The 22,759-nt window shown below is 41.6% G+C and overlaps 1 protein-coding gene across 2 annotated transcripts in view; it reads left to right on the top strand.

Annotated features, from left to right (window-relative positions):
• The window catches only part of cdk7 (cyclin-dependent kinase 7), a 54,909-nt gene that overhangs the window by 1,260 nt on the left and 30,890 nt on the right, over window positions 1-22,759 (top strand). Inside the window, exon 2 of one of the 2 annotated variants that reach the window (XM_043706645.2) lies at window positions 13,517-13,576. In XM_043706645.2, coding sequence (XP_043562580.2) covers window positions 13,517-13,576 — 60 coding nt within the window. Of the gene's footprint in view, window positions 1-13,516; window positions 13,577-22,759 lie in introns of those variants that run through there. The other variant, XM_088000520.1, reaches the window with a different exon arrangement.

Here is a 22,759-nt window from a genome sequence, read left to right as displayed (position 1 = left end):
AGAATGGGGAACAGGGAAAAAAAAATAGTCCTGAATGTTGATTAATTTTCTGGACCCATTGATCTACATAGTGTTGAAAGAGGTGGCTATAGAGATCGTGAATTGTGACTATCTTCCAAAATAGGTATGGGGATTGTTCCTTGACATTAAAGTTTGCAAATGTAGCTACATTACTTAAGAATGAAAGGAGAGAGGAAACAGGGAACTTCAGAACTTTTCAGCCTGACATCAGTATTAGGAAAATCTATTAAGTCTGTAATAACTGGACACTGAGGAAAATAACGTTCTGGTTCTGATGAAGGGTCACTAGACCCGAAACATTAATTCTGGTTTCCCACAGCTGATGCCAGACCTGCTGAGTTTCTCCAGAAATTTCTGTTTTTATTTCAGATTGCCAGCATCTTGTTTGTTATATAACTGAAAAGTAATGGTGAGATTGACTGAGTCAACATTGTTTTCTGAAAAAGAAATAATGTTTGACAGATCAATTGGGAATTTTTTCAGAATGTAACTAAAAGGATAGATGAGCAGGATCTTGATGTGTGTATTTGGATTTTCAAAGGGCTTTCGATTCGGGTCCCTCACGTGAGGTTCAGAAAATTAAAGTACATAGGATTGGGGTAATCTATTGGCATGGATTAAGAATTGGCTAGTAGATACAAAAGAGAGAAGAATAAATCAGTCCTTCTCAGGTTGGCATCCTCTGACTGGTGGGATACCACAAAGACCCAAATATTCAATGCATTGGATGTTGGGACCAAATCTATGTTTGAAGTTTGCTAATGACCCCAAACTAGGTGGGAAGTTCAAAGTTTGTGAAAAGATTTGTAGCTCGGGTGCTCGTTGTTGTGGTTCTATTCGCCGAGCTAGGAATTTGTGTTGCAGATGTTTCGTCCCCAGTCTAGGTGACATCCTCAGTGCTTGGGAGCCTCCTGTGAAGTGCTTCTGTGATCGTTCCTCTGGCATTTGTAGTGGTTTGAATCTGCCGCTTCCGGTTGTCAGTTCCAGCTGTCCGTTGCAGTATATTAGGTCCAGGTCGATGTGCTTATTGATTGAATCTGTGGATGAGTGCCATGCCTTTAGGAATTCCCTGGCTGTTCTCTGTTTGGCTTGTCCTATAATAGTAGTGTTGTCCCAGTCGAATTCATGTTGCTTGTCATCTGCATGTGTGACAACCGGAAGCGGCAGATTCAAACCACTACAAATGCCGTAGGAAAGATCACAGAAGCGATTCACAGGAGACTGCCAAACACTGAGGATGTCACCTAGACAGGGGACGAAACATCTGCAATACAAATTCCCAGCTCGGCGAACAGAACCACAACAACTAGGTGGGAAGTGTTGTGAGCAGAATGCAAAGATGCTTTAAAGGGATTTAGGCTAAATGAATGGACAAGAACACGGCAGGTATAATATAATATGGCAAGATGTGAAGCTAACCATATAGGTGGAAAAAACGGAAGTAGCATAATTCTTGAATGGTGAGGAATTGGGAAGAGTTGATGTCAAAAGGGACCTGGGTGCCCTAATTCGTTGCTCACTGTACCAGGATGTCATCTTTCAGTGACTAATGAAGAAGCCAAATGACATGTCAATCTTCATAGAATCCATACAGCATGTACACAGATCCTTTGGTCCAAATAGTCCATGCCAGCCATGTACCCAAAATAAGCTAGACTTAAGAGTAAGAAATGAAAATAGCAAGATATAGCTTAAAAAGAGTCTATCAGGGAGTGAAGGCTTTGAGATTGCACATGGAATTTTAGTGAAGTGCATGTGGTGTAGACCTTTACCGAAGAGAGTGATATACTTGCCATAGAGAGTGTGCAATAAAGGTTCACCAGACTGATTTCTGGGATGGAGTTCGATCCTCCTATGTTGAGAGATTGAGGAGGTTGGGCATGTAGATTAAAAGAATGAACGATGAATCCATTGAAACTTACAAAATTCTAATAAGGTCTGCCATGTAAATGCAGGAAGAATATTTCCAGGTCGTGAAGGTTTAGATATACATCCTCCTAATTTCTTCAAAGCTGTGCGGACTTATAAGGTCCATGCCTGGCAGCAGCCCAAGAAAATAGATGTCAATTCATCGACATAAGATCAACACGCTGACCAGCATGTTGTGGACCTTCAGCTACCCATGCAGCTTAGCAGGAACATTGTTCGAGATCAAGGGGGACACAGTCTCAGATTGATAGATGGGTACTTGAGACGAGAGGAAGGAGGATTTCTTCACTTCAAATTAAACATATTGTGAACTTTCCAACTCTGCCAGCACTTGACCCAGACATTGATCAGAGATGTCGGTAAACTTGGAGTCCAAATCACCCTGCAAGCAACTCAAACACAGATCTGGAGTCCACTTTCAACCCATCAAATGAATTCTATGATCAGGGTTGGTAGTGCGTCTTGGACGATATTAGGAGACCAAACTAAAGATATCAGAGGGCTCTTTGTGTTGGTTTTCCCATTGGCTTAGTGGGCATCATTGTTGCGTGATGTACGATAGCTGAACTTTTGCCAATTTAAATGTTTAAACTATACTGATACAAGTAATTCTTTAACAAGACGGTTGTGTTCTTGTACGACCCTGCATTATAGAAAAATTGCACTTCAATAACAGCGCTGAAAGTCTTGGCGATGTAATCTTGTTACAGCCAACACGTATTAAAAGTTTGCACTTTAGAAACAGTTATCACAATTTGACAATCCTGTTATAGCGAATTCATGTTAACGGAATGCATGTTCTAGCAGAATGACCTGTAATTTCCACTGCATTGAAAGGAGCACTGATTGGTCACACTGTCATTGAATGAGATCAGCTTAAAAATCAACCAGTATTTTTATATCTAATCCCTGGTAAGTTCTACCTTTGTGTTTGTGATGAGATGCAAAATGAGAATTTACTGATGTTCTTCTTTGTCAAATAACTTGCTGACAGTGATTGGCTGGGCTAATGGAAGAATGGCAACATAAACTAGATCCTGAACAACTGCCATCTGATAAATTATCACAGATATGTTCCTGAAGAAGAGCTTATGCCCGAAATGAAACGTCGATTCTCCTGTTCCTTGGATGCTGCCTGACCTGCTGCGCTTTTCCAGCAACACATTTTCAGCTCTGATCTCCAGCATCTGCAGTCCTCACTTTCTCCACAAATATGTCACAGCCTGGAACAAGATAGGAAGAGTAAAAACAGCTTTATTCTGATGCCCAATTTCTTCAGTTTGATCCTGTGCAATAACTATAAATAAAAGGGGTAGAAGTAGACATTTTTGTTCTCTAAGCCTAGTGTGACATTGTGAGAAAATGGTTGAGCTTCTAAATCATGTTCATGCATTATTCCAATATCCCTTTCTTTCCTCATTAAATTACTATTGATTGATGTCTTGAATATATGATGCTGAGCAGCCATAGTCCTCTGAATAGGGAATTCTAGAAGGTCCCGCCACAACTTCCTACCTCAATCCCCTGACTCCACAGTACCTGCTTTTGCCTCCTTCCCAAAATTCGCAAACAGAATTTCCTGGCCATACCCTGTTCTTGCCCCACTGAATTTATATCTTCCTATTTTGACTATATTTTCTCCTCATCTAAATTCTTCCCAGCTACATTCATGATACTCCTGATGCTTTGATAGTTCCACCATTTCCAGTTTCCTGGCCTCAGTTGCCTCTTCACCTTGGGTATGGAATCGCTGTATTCCTTCATCCCCCATCAGGATGATTTGAAAGCTCTTTGTTTCTTCCTTCAAAGGAGATCTGAACAATCCCCACCCACCACCTGGAGGAGTTTGTTCATTCTTTGAACAATTTGTTTCTTTACTTTCTATCACTTTCTCTAAATAAAAGGTGTGGCTTTGGGTGTCCATGTAGGTACCATCATGCCTGTCTGTCTGTGGCATACATGGAACACACTTTGTTGCAATCCTATTCATATCCTCTCCCTCAACTTTTTTTCCAGCACATCGTTCACTTAATTGGTGCTGCTTTCAGATCTCATCCAGAATTGGAAAAATTCATTCATTTGTGTTTCGTTTCATTTCATTTTCACCTGGTCCATCACTGACTGTTGTCCTCCCTTCTTTTACTGCTTTGTTTCCATTTTTGGGGATAAGCTATCTACTAATGTTCATTACAAAACCAGGATCCATAGTTACCTTGACTATGCTTCCTCTCATCCTGCTTCCTGTAAGGACTCTGTTCCATTCTTGGTTTCTCAATCTCTGTCATGTCTCTTCCAATGATGCCACTCTCCATGGGGTGCTAGCCACATGTCGTCCTTCTCCTCAACTGAGAATTCATTCCATCTCCATGGCTAACAGGGCCTTCAGCTGTTTCTGACCCTCCTTCTGCATTTCTGCCCTCATCTATGGGGCGGCACGGTGGCACAGTAGTTAGCACTGCTGCCTCACAGCGTCAGAGACACGGGTTCAATTTCCGCCTCAGGCGATTGACTGTGCGGAGTTTGCACATTCTCCCCGTGTCTGCATGGGTTTCCTCCCACAATCCAAAAATGTGCAGGTTAGGTGAACTGGCCATGCTAAATTGCCCATTGTGTTAGGTGTAGGGGAGTGGGTCTGGGTGGGTTGCGCTTCAGCGGGTCAGTGTGGACTTGTTGGGCCGAAGGGCCTGTTTCCACACTGTAAGTAATCTAATCTATTCCTCTCCCTCCCAGAACAATTATAAAAGACCCCAGGTCCTCACTTTCCATCCCACCAGCCTCTGCATTTGAAGGATCATCCTCTACCATTTCTGCCATCTCCATTAATATGCCACAACTAAACACACATTCCCCTCTCCTCATCGGTAAGCTCTGTCTGTGACACTCGCGGTTCAATCATCTGTCACTCCCACCACTTTTTCACAACACACTCCTCCACCTGCTCCATGTACATACATACATACATACATCATGCATTATCTTGGCACCAGAGTCTTTTAATCTGCTTGATCCCAGTCCAAAACCTATCTCTTACAGACAAGGCTGATTGTCTTCCATGATTTCAAAAGTGACTGATAAGGCCAATTCAAGTTATCTAGGTTTTATAGCACACAGAGCATATGTTGTCATATGGGATGTCTGGTTATATATTATTGGTTTTGTTGAAGTACAGATTTGAGACGGGCCAGGGAATCTCTTGTGGACTCAGACCTGTAAGCCTCTCTTGGTCCGTCCCGGAGATTGTACTCTTTGGTAGTCTGGAATAAAAATCTCTTACAGACAGTTTAGTTTAACTTTAGTCATCCCCTTTATTTTACCAGTAGCATCACTATTACAACATAACAACACTGAAATCTATAAGCCAGGCTAACTAAAGTTCTAAGACCTTAGGAGAGTAGCTCTTCCTTTAAGAGCTCACAGGTTACTCTCCTGTCACAAACAGGCTTCCTTAACCTGAGAATGCAACTTTTTAAAAAAAGGTTTTGTGATTTACACATGAAAGAAGTGAAACTATCACTGTATTCTAACAAATGAAAGGCTTAACAGACAATCAATTTTTCAATGTATAATTTCAGTTACATCACACTGTAAATTTTTGCTATAAATTCTGTGTTAGGATTGAGCCCTCCACTACCACCTGATGAAGGAGCGTCGCTCCGAAAGCTAGTGTGCTTCCAATTAAACCTGTTGGACTATAACCTGGTGTTGTGATTTTTAACTTTGTACACCCCAGTCCAACACCGGCATCTCCAAATCATTAATTTCATAAGGGAACAGTGTGAATGTTATCACACTGGTGTCATGTTTACACAGATTCATTGATGTTAAGGCAAATGTTCTTAATTGCCTTAGAGCATTCTGTTATCACTTGATGAGAACAGATTTTTTATCTTTTGCACATCCTGGGTTCCCCCTTGTTGTGGCCTGATCCCTCCCTGCCTGTTGGCTTATTTTCTAGTGTGCATCAAATTTGTTCTATAATTCAGCATTACATTTAGTCTAAATGTTTAAGGACAAGTTTTAAGGCTATCGACTTTCTCAGTTTGGGTCATGGCTTGTTCTTTTTGCAGTTGTTGCGTTTCCTCTTCGAGTCATAGAGATCTATAGCACAGAAAAAGGCCTTTTGGTCCATCATGTCTGTGCCAGTAAAAAGGCCATCTAACTATTCTAATTCCATTTTCCAGCACTTGGCCCATATTCTTGAATGCCTTTGCATCACAAGTACACATCTAAATACTTCTTAAACATAATGAGGGTTTCTAACTCTACCACCCTTGCAGGAAGTGAGTTTAAGATTCCCACTGCCCTCTGTATGAAACGTTTTTTCCGTCACTTCTCTTCTAATCCTTCTGTCCCTTGCCTTTAATCTATGCCCCCTAGTCATTTATCCCTCCATCAAGTGGTAAAGCGTTTCCCTTGGAAAGTACTTGCTAATGTGATTGTGAGTCTTAAAATTCTGGGATCCTTCTCATAGCTGCTGCCTCAATCTGGTTCACTCCAAGATAATGGTTTCTGAGTAGTTGCTGTCAAAGTTGCATTTCTTCATTTTGGCTTTTGGCACTTCCCTTGAAGTGCTTTTTCTCTCTTCCTCTGGTCCTCCCCCTCCCCTGTCCTAATTGAGCTGGGAGAAGGCGAGAAGGGATGAAAGGCTATATTCAGGGAAACAGTTTGTGATCCTATTTAGAAAAGAAATACTGTATATACTCGAGTAATAGTTGAATTTTTGACTACTTTTTAAGGTTAAATTTATGGGGTTGCATATTAAATGGATATTACTTTTAAGGGGCTGAAATTCATGCCTGTCAAAATTCATACAGCATCATTAGCAGAAGCCCAATTGATCGCTAAACAAATAAAGAGAAATAAACAAATTATGGTAATTTTGAAAACCCAGGGTGGAACACAGCAACCACCGACTGGAAGACCGGGAGTGGACCGGAGCAACCGGCAGACTGGAAAGCTAGAGTGGGATGTGACGGCCAGCATACTGACTCATAAACATTGATTTGTTATCTGTAAAGAAGTAGGGTTTACCTTTACACAAGATATATGGAAAATTCCTGGTTATTTGACCAAAAATAAGGGTCAACCTTTACATGAAATTGACTGTTACTTAAGAAAAACGGTATTTAAAAAAAATTGCCTTTCAGCTGGTCCATTTCACTAACCTATTCCTGCTGTACATATATCTGCGAAATTCCCACGATGAAAACTGATACCACATAGATTCATATTGTATTGGTACTACTGTGTCGTGTGTTTTGTATGACGTACAACAAAGGGGATTGACACTCGGAGGGTTGGGGCGTAGCCCTGGCGTTAGGTGAATACTTTGCACCTGTCTTTATCAAAGAGACCGATGCTACCCAGAGTCATAGAGATGTACAGTATGGAAACAAATGTCCATGCCAACCAGATATCCCAACCCAATCTCGTCCCTCCTGCCAGCACCTGGCCCATATCCCTCCAAACCCTTCCTATCCATGTACCCATCTCCAAATGCATCTTAAATGTTGCGATTGTACCAGTATCCACCACTTCCTCTGGCAGCTCATTCCATACACGTACCACCCTCCATGTGAAAAAGTTGCCCGTAGGTCTCTTTTATATCTTTCCCCTCTCACCCTAAACCTATGCCTTCTAGTTCTGGACTGCCTGACCCCAGGAAAATGACTTTGTCTATTTATCCTATTCATGCCCCTCATAATTTTGTAAACCTCTATAAGGTCACCCCTCAGCCTCCGACGCTACAGAGAAAACAGCCTCAGCCTGTTCAGCCTCTCCCTATAGCTTAAATCCTCCAACCCTGGCAACATCCTTGTAAATCTTTTCTGAACCCTTTCAAGTTTCACAACATCTTTCCGATAGGAAGGAGACCACAATTGCACGCAATATTCCAACAGTGACCTAATCAATGTCCTGTACAGCCGCAACATGACCTCCCTACTCCTGTACTCAATACGCTGACCAATAAAGGAAAGCATACCAAACACCTTCTTCACTATCCTATCTACCTGCGACTCCACTTTCAAGGAGCTATGAACCTGCACTCCAAGGTCTCTTTGTTCAGCAACACTCCCTAGGACCTTACCATTAAGTGTATAAGTCCTGCTAAGATTTGCTTTCCCAAAATGCAGCACCTCGCATTTATCTAAATTAAACTCCATCTGCCACTCCTCAGCCCATTGGCCCATCTGGTCAAGATCCTGTTGTAATCTGAGGTAACCCTCTTCGCTGTCCACTACACCTCCAATTTTGGTGTCATCTGCAAACTTGCGAACTGTACCTGTTATGCTCGCATCCAAATCATTTATGTAAATGACAAAAGACTATGGTGAGAGAACGGAACTCAATCACTGGAAAGATTCAAATTAATAGGGCAGAAGTGTTGGTACTTAAAGTTGATTAGGCACTGTGACTGGATGAAATCCATCCAAGGGTTTTGAAGAAAGAAAGAATGGAAATTACAGAGGCACTAGCCACAATCTTTGTCTTCCTTAGACTTGGAAAGATGCCAGAAGACTGGAAAATTGCAAACGTTAAAGTCTTGTTCAAAGAAGACTAAAGAGAAACCCAGAATTACAGGCTAATCAATTTATCCTTCAGTGGTGGGGAAGCTTCTAGACACAATCATTTGGGATAGAATTAATTGTTAAATGGAAAAAAGTGGTGAGCTGATTAGGAAGAGTTCTAAAGGGGAAATCCTGTTAACTAATTTGCTGGAGTTTTTGTTTTAAAAGCGTTGTCAGAAAATCTCAGTAAGGGTAATGCTGTTGATGTGGTGCACATGGACTTTCAGAAGGTATTTAAAACAGAGCCACACAAGCGATTTTAGGTCTTGGAATGATAAAATCAATAGCAACATAGATATAAAACTGGCCAAATGACAGGAAACAAAGAGTAGCACTCAATAGATTTTTTTTCAGGTTGCAGGAAGGTTTGTAGTGGAGTTTCCCAGAGCTCAACATAGGAACCCTTGCTTCACCTGACATATATTAATGATCAAGATCTTGTGTGCTGGAGACTGTTTCAAAGTTTGCAGATGTCACAACACTTGGAAGAATTGTAAAATTTGAGAAGGGCGTGCAGGACTCCAGAAGGATATAAACAAGTTGGTGATGTGAGCAGATAGGTGGCAGATGAGTTCCAATGCAGTAAAGTGTGAGGTGATGCATTTTGGTGGGAAGAACACTGAAAAACCATATAAATAGGGGTACAATTAAAAGGACGGGTGCAGGAGAGAGGAACCTCCTCTGTATATGTGCAACATCATTGTAACTGGCAGGACAGGTCGAGCAGTAAATAAGAGTATCCTCAGGTTTATTATTAGGGGCATACAATACAAAATCAATAAGGTGATATTGAACTTGTGTAAAAGACTTCCTAGACCTCAGTTGAAGTATTGTGTACCACATGATAGAAAGGATGGGAATGCTTTGGAGAGATCACGAATGTGATTTATAAGAATGGTTTCAGGATGAGAAACTTCTGTTACGAGGATAGATTGAAGAATTTGGGGCTGTTCTCCTTGGAGAGAAGAAGGCTGAGAGAAGTAATAGAGATTTACAAAAATCAGGTTTGATAGAGTCGATAGGGAGAAACTGTTTCTGTTTGTAAATGGAACAAGAGAGGATAAACTTAGTGATCTGCAAAAAAAAGCAAGGATGAAATGAGAAAGAAGAAACATTTTCACGAAAATGCTGCATGCAGTTCTGGTCACCCTACCGGAGAGAGAATACTATTAAACTACAAAGAGTGCAGGAAATACTGGAAGGTTTGAGTTAGAAGGAGAGGTTGGATAGGCTGGGACTTTCTTCCCTTGGAGTGTAGGAGACTGAGGGGTGACCTTATAGAGGTCCATGCTGTGGATCTCTCTGACCAGGTTTCTCTCACTAACTTATAATTGAGTAAAACTTACATTTCAGGTTTTGTCTCCTAACTAAAGAACAATGTTCTTTAGCGAAATAAAAGCCAATTTATACAATGACTATAGGCCTAAGAATGATTCTTGGCTTAAGAATAGGATTGTCTTATGCTCGGTTTTTTTTTGCATTGCAGTTTACATTTAAATAAGCTCATCTCCTCCTTCTAAACTCCAAGGAATTTTGGATCAGTCACTTCCATTATGCTGCATAGGACACTCTTCCAAGGAAATTCATGAATCAATCTAGTGAACCTTTTATTGTGTTGTCTCTGGCGAATATATCCTTCCTTGGGTATGAAGACTAAAATTGTACGCACTACTGTCATCAGAACCCAATATAATTTACTGTTATACTCACATCCTTTCACAATGAAACTAATATACCATTTGTTCTCCTAATTTCTTGTTGTGCCTTCATGTTAACATTTATGATATTGTGTTTAAGGACACACCATTTCTCTGAATACCAACATGTCCCATTCTCTCACTGTTGCAAGGAAAAATATAAAAGCTCATCCTTTTAACAATGTAAATAACTTGACAACTTCCCATTATATTTCACCTGCAACATTCTTCCCTAGTCACTTAAGCTGTCTATATCACTTTCAATCTCCTTGTCCTTGCATTAGCCTATTTTCCTATCCAGCTTTGTACTAGCTAACTTGACTGTATTACATTCAATGCTGTTATCTAAATCACTGATAGAGATGGTAAAGTTTTGAGATTCAAGCACTGATCTTTATCGTATCATGCTTGTAACAGTGTGTCAATTCACTAAAGACCAACTGATTCCCATTTGTAATCCGTCCTAAATCCAATATATAACTTTCAACCCCCAAGAGCACTAATTCAGTCCAATAACTTTTTGTGTGACAAGAGATCAAATTCTTTTTAAATATTCAATTATGCTGCACCCACTGGCTTTACCTCATCTGCCCAATTAGTTGTGATTTTGAAAATACTAGCAAGTTTGTTAAACACAGTTTCTGTTTGGTGAAACCCAATGCAGATTTATCAATTGTATGAAGATTTTCTAAGTGTTCTGTTAGCAGTCTCTAAAAATAGATTCACCACAGCTGATGCCATGCTAAGTAGGTTAAAACCTCCCTCCATTTTTGAATAGCAAGGGTTATTTTTGTTACTTTTGAATCCACTTCCTTACCTTTTTCTCCCACCATACCCAATCCAAGCACAATAAAACTGCCGTATTCTAAGCCCTTTCTGTTCTGAAGGAGTCATATTGGACTCTAGCATTAACTCTGCTTCTCTCCACAGCCCTGCTGAGTTTCTCCAGTGTTTATTTTTGTTTTTATTCCCAGCATCTGCAATATTTTACTTTTTATTAGGAGAAAGATCCTTCCTGCTTCTAACCTTGTCACATAAATATTAGATTAGATTACTTACAATGTGGAAACAGGCCCTTCAGCCCAACAGGTCCACACTGACCTGTCGAAGCGCAACCCACCCAAACCCATTCCCCTACATTTACCTCTTCACCTAACACTACGGGCAATTTAGCATGGCCAATTCACCTAACCTGCACATTTTTGGACTGTGGGAGGAAACCGAAGCACCTGGAGGAAACCCACGCAGACACAGGGAGAATGTGCAAACTCCACACAGAGAGTCGCCTGAGGCGGGAATTGAACCTTGACATATTTCTAATTCTCCAAATTCGTTAATGGAGCCATTCAGATCACATCACTTCTCATCTAAGCTTCAGAAAATATAGTCATGATTTGGGGTGTACAGAATTAAAAATCACACAACACCAGGTTATAGTCCAACAGGTTTAATTGGAAGCACACTGGCTTTCGGAGCGCCACCTGATGAAGGATGCTTCCAATTAAACCTTTGGACTATAACCTGGTGTTGTGTGATTTTTGACTCAGAAAATATAGGCTGAGTCACAATATCATGGGACAATCCTGTCAACACAGGGACTCTGGTGAATCTTCATTGAGCTCCCTTTATCGCAAGTATATAATTGTTTAGGAGTGAAGAACAAAATTGCATACAATACTCCAGGTGTGGTAACATCAAGGCTGGACACAATTGCAGCAAGACTCATTTATTCCTGAACTGAAACCCTCTTGTAATATTGTATGTGAATAACATTCCTAATTACTTGAGGCAGGTTCATGGTAACTTTGTGTTTTATGAACAAGGATGCCTAAGTTCTCTTGGTTATCAACATTTCTTAATTGCTCACTTTTATGTTTCTATTTTTCCAATCAAAATGGATAATTTCATATTTTGCCACATTATATTCTACTTGCCATATTCTTACCCACTCACTTAGCATGTCTAAATCCCCTTAGTGTCTCCGCATCCTTCTCACAATTCACATTCCACCTCAGGTGGTGTGCAAACCAGTCATGCAGTGCTTGAGACAAATATAGCCACAACGTTACTCTGCGTGTAATTTGTCAATCATACACATGATCAAATGGTACTTTGCAAAATCGAACATACATTTGACATAAAATCTATTTCAATTCAGTTCCTTCTGTAGGTTCTTTAGGTGTTACTGGAGTTTTTGGGAGAGCAATCAATCAAACTTCTATTTAAATGCTTGGTGTTTAAATAGGTCCAATTACTGATGTGATCTGAATGGCTCCATTAACGAATTTGTAGAATTAGAAATATGTCAAGGTTCAATTCCCGCCTCAGGCGACTCTCTGTGTGGAGTTTGCACATTCTCCCTGTGTCTGCGTGGGTTTCCTCCAGGTGCTTCGGTTTCCTCCCACAGTCCAAAAATGTGCAGGTTAGGTGAATTGGCCATGCTAAATTGCCCGTAGTGTTAGGTGAAGAGGTAAATGTAGGGGAATGGGTTTGGGTGGGTTGCGCTTCGGCGGGTCAGTGTGGACCTGTTGGGCTGAAGGGCCTGTTTCCACATTGTAAGTAATCTAATCTAATATTTATGTGAACGTGAAACTGTTGTTCAATTTTGATAGCAACGTAGAAGTATAAAAATTGAACTTTCTATCTTGTTAATATATTTTTAGGTGAACATGGTTTTCATCCTTAAATTGCAATTGAGGAAAGAAAAAAATGTTGATAATATGTTGTCTCACCCTGATCGAGATTAACTACAATTGACTGTGCCAAAGGCCAGAGAGATCTCTAATTCAAATCTCAAACATTTATGACAGTTGATCTCCTCCATATTAGCAATATGTGTATTTTGATTAGTTGCAGCATCCCTGACCAAACCTGAATATAATGCCTCCTAGTGTTAAGTAGCCTAAGAGATGGGGGGAGAATGTGAATCGGTTGGTCATAAGAGAGTTTAAAAATTACGTACCAGCTTTTATTTGCCGAACTCTGTTTCTAGCCTGCATTTGCTACATCATTGCAGTGTTTTTGCAATCTGTTTTGTCTAAATTGGAAAATCCAGATTAGCAATAGAATTGCTATTAGCTCTCAAAGTTGCAGTGACTCATCTGTCGAGTTTGCAACAATTCATTCCAATAGTTCTTGCATACTGTCTTGTGGAACTATATTTACACATATATTGGTTATGAAAATTAGAAGCTATTTTATTGATTTACTCGAGGCATTTATATTTGATAGTATTGCTTTACAATTTGTTTTTTTCCCTACATTAACTTATGCAATTAATTTTTTATTTTTAATTTTTAGTTTGCCACTGTATATAAGGCAAAAGACAAGAACACAGACAACATTGTTGCAATAAAGAAGGTAAGCACAATTTTCAGATTTTTTATTGTAATTTGGTACGACAAAACCTTTGTATTGCTGAAAAAAGGGAAAGCATATTGTCAAGGCTTGTTGTCTGGCACTAATTAGTAAAGGGATAATTAGCAAGAAATCCAATTTAAGGGGAAAACCAACACTTATACTCAATCAGAGGAGAGTGCTTTTTTGACACGTGGCCTCTGGTTAGAAGCATTGCAATGGAGCATACAAAAGTTAACAAGTTTGGAAAATAACTACCAGACTTTGTCAATACTTTAAAGCAGGGATGTTGAATCTGATTTCCCAGGGCAATGCCTTTAACAATGAACTAATGAATAAATATCACCTATTTTGAGTTAGAACAGGTGCAGTGTTTGTCAATGTTCCTTCTGTCTGTAAAGATCAGGAGCCTGCCTTGGGAAGCTGAGTAGAAAATGAAATTTTAACGCATACATGTGTGTAGTGATTCACTTTTTTATAGCAAGAATGCAAGCGACAAATGAAAACAAAGTGAACAATTCGAAAGAGGGTTCAGTAGTATTATGCAGAATGCCCTACCATCAGCAGCCTGGGGTTTCCCATTGTCCAGAAGCTGAATTGCACCAGCTATGTAAGTACTGTGGCTACACGAGCAAGTCAGAAGTTAGGAATTCTGAGTTAAGAAATCCACTTCCTGTCTGCACAAAACTGGTCCACCATCTATAAGGCATAAATTGATTGACCATTTTCCCCTTGCCTAGACGGATACAGCTCCAACAACACCTGAGAGGCTTGACACCAACGAGGACAAAACTGCCCACTTCAAGTCAGAGATGAAGAAAACTGAAACGGACCCTTCAGTCCAACTCGTCCACACCGACCAGATATCCCAACCTAATCTGGTCCCACTTGCCAGCACCCGGCCCATTCCCTCCAAACCCTTCCTATTCATATACCCAATCAGATGCCTTTTAAATGTTGCAAATGTTGCAATTGTACTAGCCTCCTCCACATTCTCTGGCAGCTCATTCGTGAAAACGTTGCCCCTTAGGTCTCTTTTATATCTTTCCTCTCTCTCACTCTAAACCTATGCCCTGTAGCCAAGTTATTCATCACCTTAAAGATTCTCTCCCCCCATCACCAACTCAGCAGTAATATGCACCATTTAAAGATGCACTGCAGTAATTAATCAAAGATGTTTTGACAACATCTTACCAAGTCTGCAAATCTACCTTATAGAAGGGTAAGGGCAGCAGATGTATAGTAACTCCATTACCTGCAATTACCCTTCCAAACCACAGGCCATTCTGACTTGGGACTATAGCACCAATTCTTTGCTGTTAGTGGGCAAAATCCTGTAAATCAGTTCATAATGGTAATGAAGGTATATCTCTATCACATGGACTGTAGCCATTCATGATTATGGTTCACTATCACCCCTCTCTAAATTCACTGGAGTAACAAATGTTGGTCTAGCCAGCAACACACGTTCTCTGAATGAATGAAAATAAGAGCACAGAGACATAAATTGTTGAAGATGGCAGGACAAGTTGTGAAAGCAGTAAATAAAGCATTATGGTGGGGGGATCCAAGATGGCAGCGATCTAGGAAGATTGCGTAGCAGAGCTCCACACCACATCCCAAGCGAGGCGAAGTCCTAACTCACCGTACCCGGACCATTGCAATATCCTGGGACTCTGGAAAGGTCCTGGAGTCCCAGGAAACTGTCAGAAAGCAACTTATCTCAGTTTTTGCTGTCCGGGAATGCCGAAGAAGGGAAGAGATACATCCGAGGACGGGCCTGCAGTCCAGCCTGCAGGATCCACGGACTCTATTTCCTACTAGGTCCTGATAAAGGAGTTTGTGAAATCTCGCGAGATGTTGGGGAAGCAGGTAGAGGGGAAGCTGGTCCTGATCTCTATCATGCTGCAGAAGCATGAGCAGCAGCTGGGAGACCTGGAGAAGAAGGAGGAGAAAGTGAGGTCTGCAGATGCTGGAGATCAAAGTTGAAACTTTATTGCTGGAACAGCACAGCAGGTCAGGCAGCATCCAGGGAACAGGAGATTCGATGTTTCGGGCACAGGCCCTTCTTCAGGACCTGGAGAAGAAGACAAATAAGGTAGAATACGGGATCACAGTGGTAGAAGCTGATACCAATATCTCCAAGGATAGGATCCAGGCCCTGGAGACTCATATCTATAAGTTGCCTGACCAGGTTGATGATCTCGAACAGGGGCGGGAGAAAAAATACTCGGATCGTTGCTGGAGGATAAGGAAGTTGAGCGACCGGTGGAATTTATTAAGGACTGGTTAACAAAATTCCTCAACTTGGAGGCTGGAATGAGAAGCTTGAAGACTGCGGGAGGGCTCACCAGGTCACGGCGCGGAGGTGAGGCCTGGACCAGCGTCCTCATCTTGTCTTAGTGTGGTTTCATCACCATAGAGATGAGGAAAGAATCATGGAAACTTCCAGAATCCAGGGGAAGGGTCTGAAGGCCCTAGTTTAAGAGGGCTCTAAGATCATGTTCTTCCAGGACTTTTCAGTGGCGGTGATCTGGAAAGGAAAATCTTATGACAGCATGAAGAAAAGACTGAGGAAGCTCGGTATCCAGTACTCTCTGAAGTATCCGGTGGTGCTTCGGATGACCTTAGATGGATCTATACATCTCTTTGACATGTTGGAGAAGGCAAAAGATTTTGTGGGCAAATTAACTTAATTTGAACAATTTAGTGTGTACAAATAGAAGTGTTGTTTGGGTCTGTCTGTACTTTTTAAAAAAAAAAAGAGATCCACTCGGGTCTGTCTTTTTGAGTTTGTAATTGGTAACAATCTGGTCTAAACTATGCTCGGGAGTGGTTGGGATGTGTACTTTCAATTTCTAAGTTAAGCTTTACCAAAGGATGGGTGGGGTAACAACCTTTTTTCCAAAATTTCTTTGTTCATGTTGTCATTTCATGGTGTATTTTCTTTCTTTTCTGCTTGTGTTTACGGTGCGGCTCTCGCTAGGAGAAGGGAAAATGGTTGGAATGGCTAGATGCCTACTTTACAGGCAGTTTATGCCCAGTTCAGGTATTTAAATGCCCTGGCTGCAGTGTTGGCAGTGGGATGGGAAGTTGAGTTTTGAGATGTGTAGATTCCCCCCTTTGGGCAGGGGGTCAGTTTCCCTATTCAATGCCATTGGCGTTTTACATGTTGGTTTTCTGCTTTTTGTTGCATATAATCTTTGATAGTTTAGTAGGTTTGTCAACTCTAATGGTTTTAGTTTATGTAGTTTTTTTTATGTTCGATGGATCTTGTGTCACTAAGGCTTGGCGATTTGTAATTAGAGATCCTCCTCTCTGGAATCTAAATGTTACTGCAGAAGGTTATGGCTAATGGCTTGATTAAATGGTGTACCTGGAACATCAAGAGGAATCACTCACCAATTAAGAGGAAAAAGGTACTCTCAAGACTTAGAAAGGAAAAGGTGGATATTGCTTTATTACACTTGGATGATCAGGAGCATTTGAAAATACAGCAGAATGGCTTTGATCGGGTTTACTTTTCATCTTTTAATACCAGAAGTAGGGGAATGGCTATATTGGTTAGGAGGAATCTCCCATTTAAGTTAATAGAGTGTGTTGAAAACCCACACGGGAGGTTTGTAATCCTCAAAGCTTGATAAACTGGGAAGAATATGGTGTTTTAAATGTTTACTGCCCTCCGGCCTATCCCCTCAAATTTCTGGTCGATGCGTTCTCTAAATTGATTGGTCTCGAGTCCCGGCATATCATTTTAGGGGGAGATTTTAACTGTCTCATGGATCCCACAGTAGACAGTTGCCCAAAGGCCCCTCCATACCCTCTGTGCAAACTAAACAATTAGTCATTCTGTGTGTGGAGTTAGGGTTGGTGGACAATTGGAGGCTTCTCCCCCCTTCAGGCTGGGATTTTACGTTTTTTTTCCAATCCACACAGATGTCGCACCAGGATTGATTGTTTTTTTTCTGATCCCCGTAACAACGCTGGACTTGGTGGCACCTTGTACGATCTGTCATATTACCATCTCTGATCATACTCCAGTGTGCCTGTTGGTTAAGATTAAGGACACTATAGTGGGCCCGAGGCACTGGTGAATGGATTCCTTATCCTTAAGGATAATAAGTGTTTGGAGTACTTGTCAAAGGAATTTTGGGCATTCCTAGACATTAATTCAGGCTCGCTTAGTAGCTCGTTCGTCCTTTGGGAAACTGCCAAAACCTATGCCAGTTATCTCCTACTCTGCCTGGAGGAAATGGCAGAAGGGCGAGCAGCAATATCTCCTCAAAGCACGGTTGAAGGCAGCCGAGAAGGCTTGCTTTGACAGGCCCTCATTGGCCAAGCTATATCGGTTGGACAAATTAACTTAATCTGAACAATTTAGTATGTACAAATAGAAGTGTTGTTTGGGTATATCTCTACCTTTTTTTAAAAAAAAAAGGAGATCCAGTCGGGTCTTTCTTTTTGTGTTTTTAATCGGTAAAAATCTGGTCTAAACTATGCTCAGGAATGGTTCTGCTGTCTGCATTGAATTCTGTGCTCTCACAGACAGCAAAGAAGGAGCTTACTTTTCACAGAACAAATATTATATGAGCATGGTGACAAACCAGGCAAGTATGTAGCGTATCTCGCCAGGAAAAGGAGCACCCCTCAAGCCGTTACGTCGTTTAGGGAAGTCTGGGAACCTAACGTGATTCCAAAAAGATTAATGCGACATTCCAGAGATTTTACTTTGAATTATACCAATCTGAGAGTTGTAAGGAGGGGCAGGCCAAGATGGAGTCCTTTTTCAAGGATCTGGAGCTCCCAAGTGTGATCCCCAAACAAGTCTTTTCTCAATGCACCCTTATTGGAGCAAAATGTGCATGACGCTGTGAAGCAGCTTCAGAGTGGAAAGGCGCCCGATCCTGACGGACTTCCCAGCAAATTCAATAAGGGATTTATAAACATATTGTCAGGCCCGATGCTAAACATGTTCAATGGCTCGTACAGTCATGATCGTCTTCTCCCCATCTCCGAGAGGCCAATATTTCGCTTATTATTAAAAAAGGGAAGGTCCTGGAGGACTGTGCTTTTTACAGGCCCACTTCATTCTTAAATGTTGACTATAAAATCCTCTCTAAGACTCTTGCGTTAAGGCTGGAAACTGTGTTACCTTCTTTTGTTGAAGAGGACCAGACAGGCTTCATAAAGGGACGCAGATCCTCCAGTAATGCTAGGAGGCTGCTTATTGTAATTTAAGCGTGTCAACAATAGTCAATACAGGGATTGGTGACTTCTCCAGATGCAAAGAAGACATTTGACTGAGTTGAGTGGCCTTACCTTTTTTTTATACTCTAGGGCAGTTTGGGTTGGACGAAGCCTTTATTAGATGGGTAAAGGTCCTCTCCGGTGACCCTCTCGCTGCGGTCACCAATTGGGTATGATCAAGCATATTTACTGACAGCTGACAGGGCTGTCCCCTTTCACCACTGCTTTTTACATTGGTGATTGAACCATTGGCAGAGGCCATTAGTAGGGATCCCAGTATATCGGCTCCAGAAGTTGGGTCAAAATTACATAAGATTTCATTGTATGCAGATGATTTCCTTTTTGTTTGTCAATCCAGCAGTTTCAGTGCCTCGCCTGATGCAATGCATCAGCTCATTTGGCACCTTTTTGAAGTACAAGATTAATATTGCAAAATCAAAGACTATACTCTGGGTACTCTAGGAAGGTGCTAGATCTTGAGGGCGAATCTCAATTCCCATTTAAGTGGTCGCTGGGGGTTTTATGTATTTGGGCATATTCATCACTCCAGTTCTTGATCGGTTTTTTGAAGCTAATTTTTTTTTTAAGTTATTCGACAAAATCAAACAAGACCTTCAAAGATAGGAGGCGCTTCTGGTCTCACGGTTAGGTCCCATAGCTCTTATTAAGACGAATATTCTCCCCCGTTTGTTGTACCCTATACAGATGCTCCCCCGTTTTTCGAAAAGCAAACGTTCCGGAAACTGAACGGCTGGTTCACCTTTTTTATTTGGCATCGTAAGCGGCCCCTTATTAAATTAGCTAAACTGCAAATGCCTCACAGACTGGGGGGAGTGGATCTCCTGGACATTAAAAACTATCAACTAAGCTCACTTTTATCTTACAAGAGTGTTTGGGCTTGTGGAGATCCTTTTTTTTTCAATTTAGATATCGAAGCCTCTCCAGCAAAGTGCCCCCTTGATAGTTTGCTGTTTTTGGACAAAATGAGGACAGTTAAGGAATAATGCCATAACTCAATAGTTATTAATCCTGTTAAAGCATGGAGGGCAATTCAGCGGAGGGAAGGCAATATTGCTAAAACATCTTTTCTTCCACCTATAGTAGGTATGATGGGGTTTCAACCAGGAATGATGGATTCAGGATTCAAACGTTGGGCAGCTAGGGGTGCGTCTTGCATGGGTAGTTTATTTGAGGGGGACACAATGATGTCTTTTGATCAGTTAGTGTGGAAATATGAGCTATCTAGCAGGGACTTCTTTCATTTCTTCAAGTTCAGGATTTTATTCAAAAAAAGACTACACTTTTGACTGATCCCTACAAATCCAACATAGAGAGGAGGGTGCTCAGTGCTAACAGTACACTTTCTGTCAGCACATTACATCATCAATTGGAGGACGGCCCCTCAGATGCGTTCGATAGACTTTGCAGGGTGTGGGAAAGAGAGCTTGGCGTTGAGGTCTCCTCAGAGGCGTGGGAAGATATTTGGGAAAACGCAAGAAAGATATCAATTTGCACTAGGAGCCATGCTTTTACAGGTGAAGATTCCCTACGGGGTCCACTTGGCTCTGGATCATTTGTCAAAATTTAAACCAGGGCTATCTTCAACATGCCACAAGTGTAAAGTTGGTATGTGCGCTCTTACCCATTGTCTCTGATACTGTGGTAGGCTTCAAACATATTGGAGTGCTGTGGCGGGTGCAATGGCAAGGTGTTTGGGTGTAAGAGAGGAGAAGGACCCGATCTCTCCTCTTCTTGGCCTAGCTAGAGAATTCCCTGTAGATGTGCATAAGAAAAATCTTTTCACCATCCTCACTTTCTGCGCAAGAAAGAATATCTTGTTAGTTTGGGTGTCTGAAAATCTCCCGGGCCTGTCAGATTGGCATAAGATTGTTATGAAGCATATCCCCTTGGATTTTCTTACAAGTATGGTACACCACAAAACTGAGAATTCCTATAAGACATTGCAGCCATTTTTGGAATACCTGGAGACAGAGATTTGTCTGCTCCACTAATAAGGGCTTTTATATAGCTGTAACTATTGTGCTTTACAAGTCTAATATCCAGAGGGGGACCTGCAAACATGTAACGAACCAGGCCAGGTGTTAGAATTAGAGGTAGGTGAGCACTTTGGGAATAGTGACCATAATTCGGTGATTTTTACTCTCGTGATGGAGAGGGATAAGTGTGTACTACAGGGCAAGAGTTATAGCTGGGGTCAGGGAAATTATGATGCGGTGAGGCATGACTTAGGATATGTGGCTTGGAAAAGTAGACTCCAAGGCAAGAGTGTAAATGATATGTGGAGCTTGTTCAAGGAGCAACTATTGAGTGTCCTTGATAATTATGTACCTGTCAGGCAGGGAGGAAAGGGTCGTGCGAGGGAGCCGTGGTTTAATAAGGAATTGGAATCCCTTGTTAAATGGAAGAGGGCAGCCTATCTCAAGATGAGACGTGAAGGTTCAATTGGGGCGATTGAGAGTTATAGGGTAGCCAGGAAGGACCTGAAGAGAGAGCTAAGAGCAGCAAGGAGGGGACATGAAAGGTCCTTAGTCGGTAGGATTAGGGAAAACCCTAAGGCTTTCTATAGGTATGTCAGGAATAAAAGAATGACTAGGGTAGGAATAGGTCCAGTCAAGGATAGTAGTGGGAAGTTGCGTGTGGAGGCGGAAGAGATTGGGGAGACACTGAATGAATACTTTTCTTCAGTATTTACTCAGGAACAGGGCATTGTCGTCGATGTGAATACTGAGTCACAAATAAGTAGAATGGATGGCTTTGAGGTATGTAGAGAAGAGGTGTTGGAAATCCTGGAAAAGGTGAAAATAGATAAGTCCCCTGGGCCTGATGGCATTTATCCTAGGATTCTCTGGGAAGCAAGGGAGGAGATTGCAGAGCCATTGGCCTTGATTTTTATGTCCTCTTTGTCTACAGGAGTAGTGCCAGAAGACTGGAGGATAGCAAATGTGGTTCCCTTGTTCAAAAAGGGGAGTAGGGATAACCCTAGTAACTATAGGCCGGTGAGTCTCACTTCTGTTGTGGGCAAAGTCTTAGAGAGAATTGTAAGGGATAGGATTTATGCACATCTGGATAGGAATAATGTGATCAAGGATAGTCAGCATGGTTTTGTGAAGGGCAGGTCGTGCCTCACAAACCTTATTGAATTCTTTGAAAAGGTGACGAAGGAGGTTGATGAGGGGAAAGCGGTAGATGTGGTATATATGGATTTTAGTAAGGCGTTTGATAAGGTTCCCCATGGTAGGCTACTGCAGAAAATACGGAGATATGGCATTGAGGGTGAGTTGGAGGTTTGGATTAGGAATTGGCTGGATGGAAGAAGACAGAGGGTAGTAGTTGATGGCAAAGTTTCTTCATGGAGTGCCGTCACTAGCGGTGTTCCGCAAGGATCTGTTTTGGGACCATTGCTGTTTGTCATTTTTATAAATGACCTGGAAGAGGGGTTAGAAGGTTGGGTTAGCAAGTTTGCGGATGATACGAAAGTCGGAGGAGTTGTTGACAGTGAGGAAGGATGTGGCAGGTTACAGCAGGATATAGAGAAGCTGCAGAGCTGGGCAGAAAGGTGGCAAATGGAATTCAATGTAGCTAAGTGTGAGGTGATTCACTTTGGGAAGAATAACAAAAAGATGGGGTACTGGGCTAATGGTCGGATACTTGGTAGTGTGGATGAGCAGAGGGATCTTGGTGTCCATGTACACAGATCTCTGAAAGTTGCCACCCAGGTAAATAGTGCGGTGAGGAAGGCATATGGCGTACTGGCTTTTATTGGTAGAGGAATTGAGTTCCGGAGTCCTGAGGTCATGATGCAGTTGTATAAGACTCTGGTGCGGCCGCATCTGGAATATTGTGTGCAGTTTTGGTCGCCATACTATAGGAAGAATGTGGAGGCACTGGAACGGGTGCAGAGGAGGTTTACCAGGATGT

This window comes from Chiloscyllium plagiosum, unplaced genomic scaffold (genome assembly GCF_037043375.1).
Source record: "Chiloscyllium plagiosum isolate Xiang-an unplaced genomic scaffold, Cpla_swu_hap1 HiC_scaffold_2, whole genome shotgun sequence".
In the NCBI taxonomy this organism is placed as follows: Eukaryota; Metazoa; Chordata; class Chondrichthyes; order Orectolobiformes; family Hemiscylliidae; genus Chiloscyllium; species Chiloscyllium plagiosum.
This window is presented reverse-complemented; position numbering and strand designations above follow the sequence as displayed.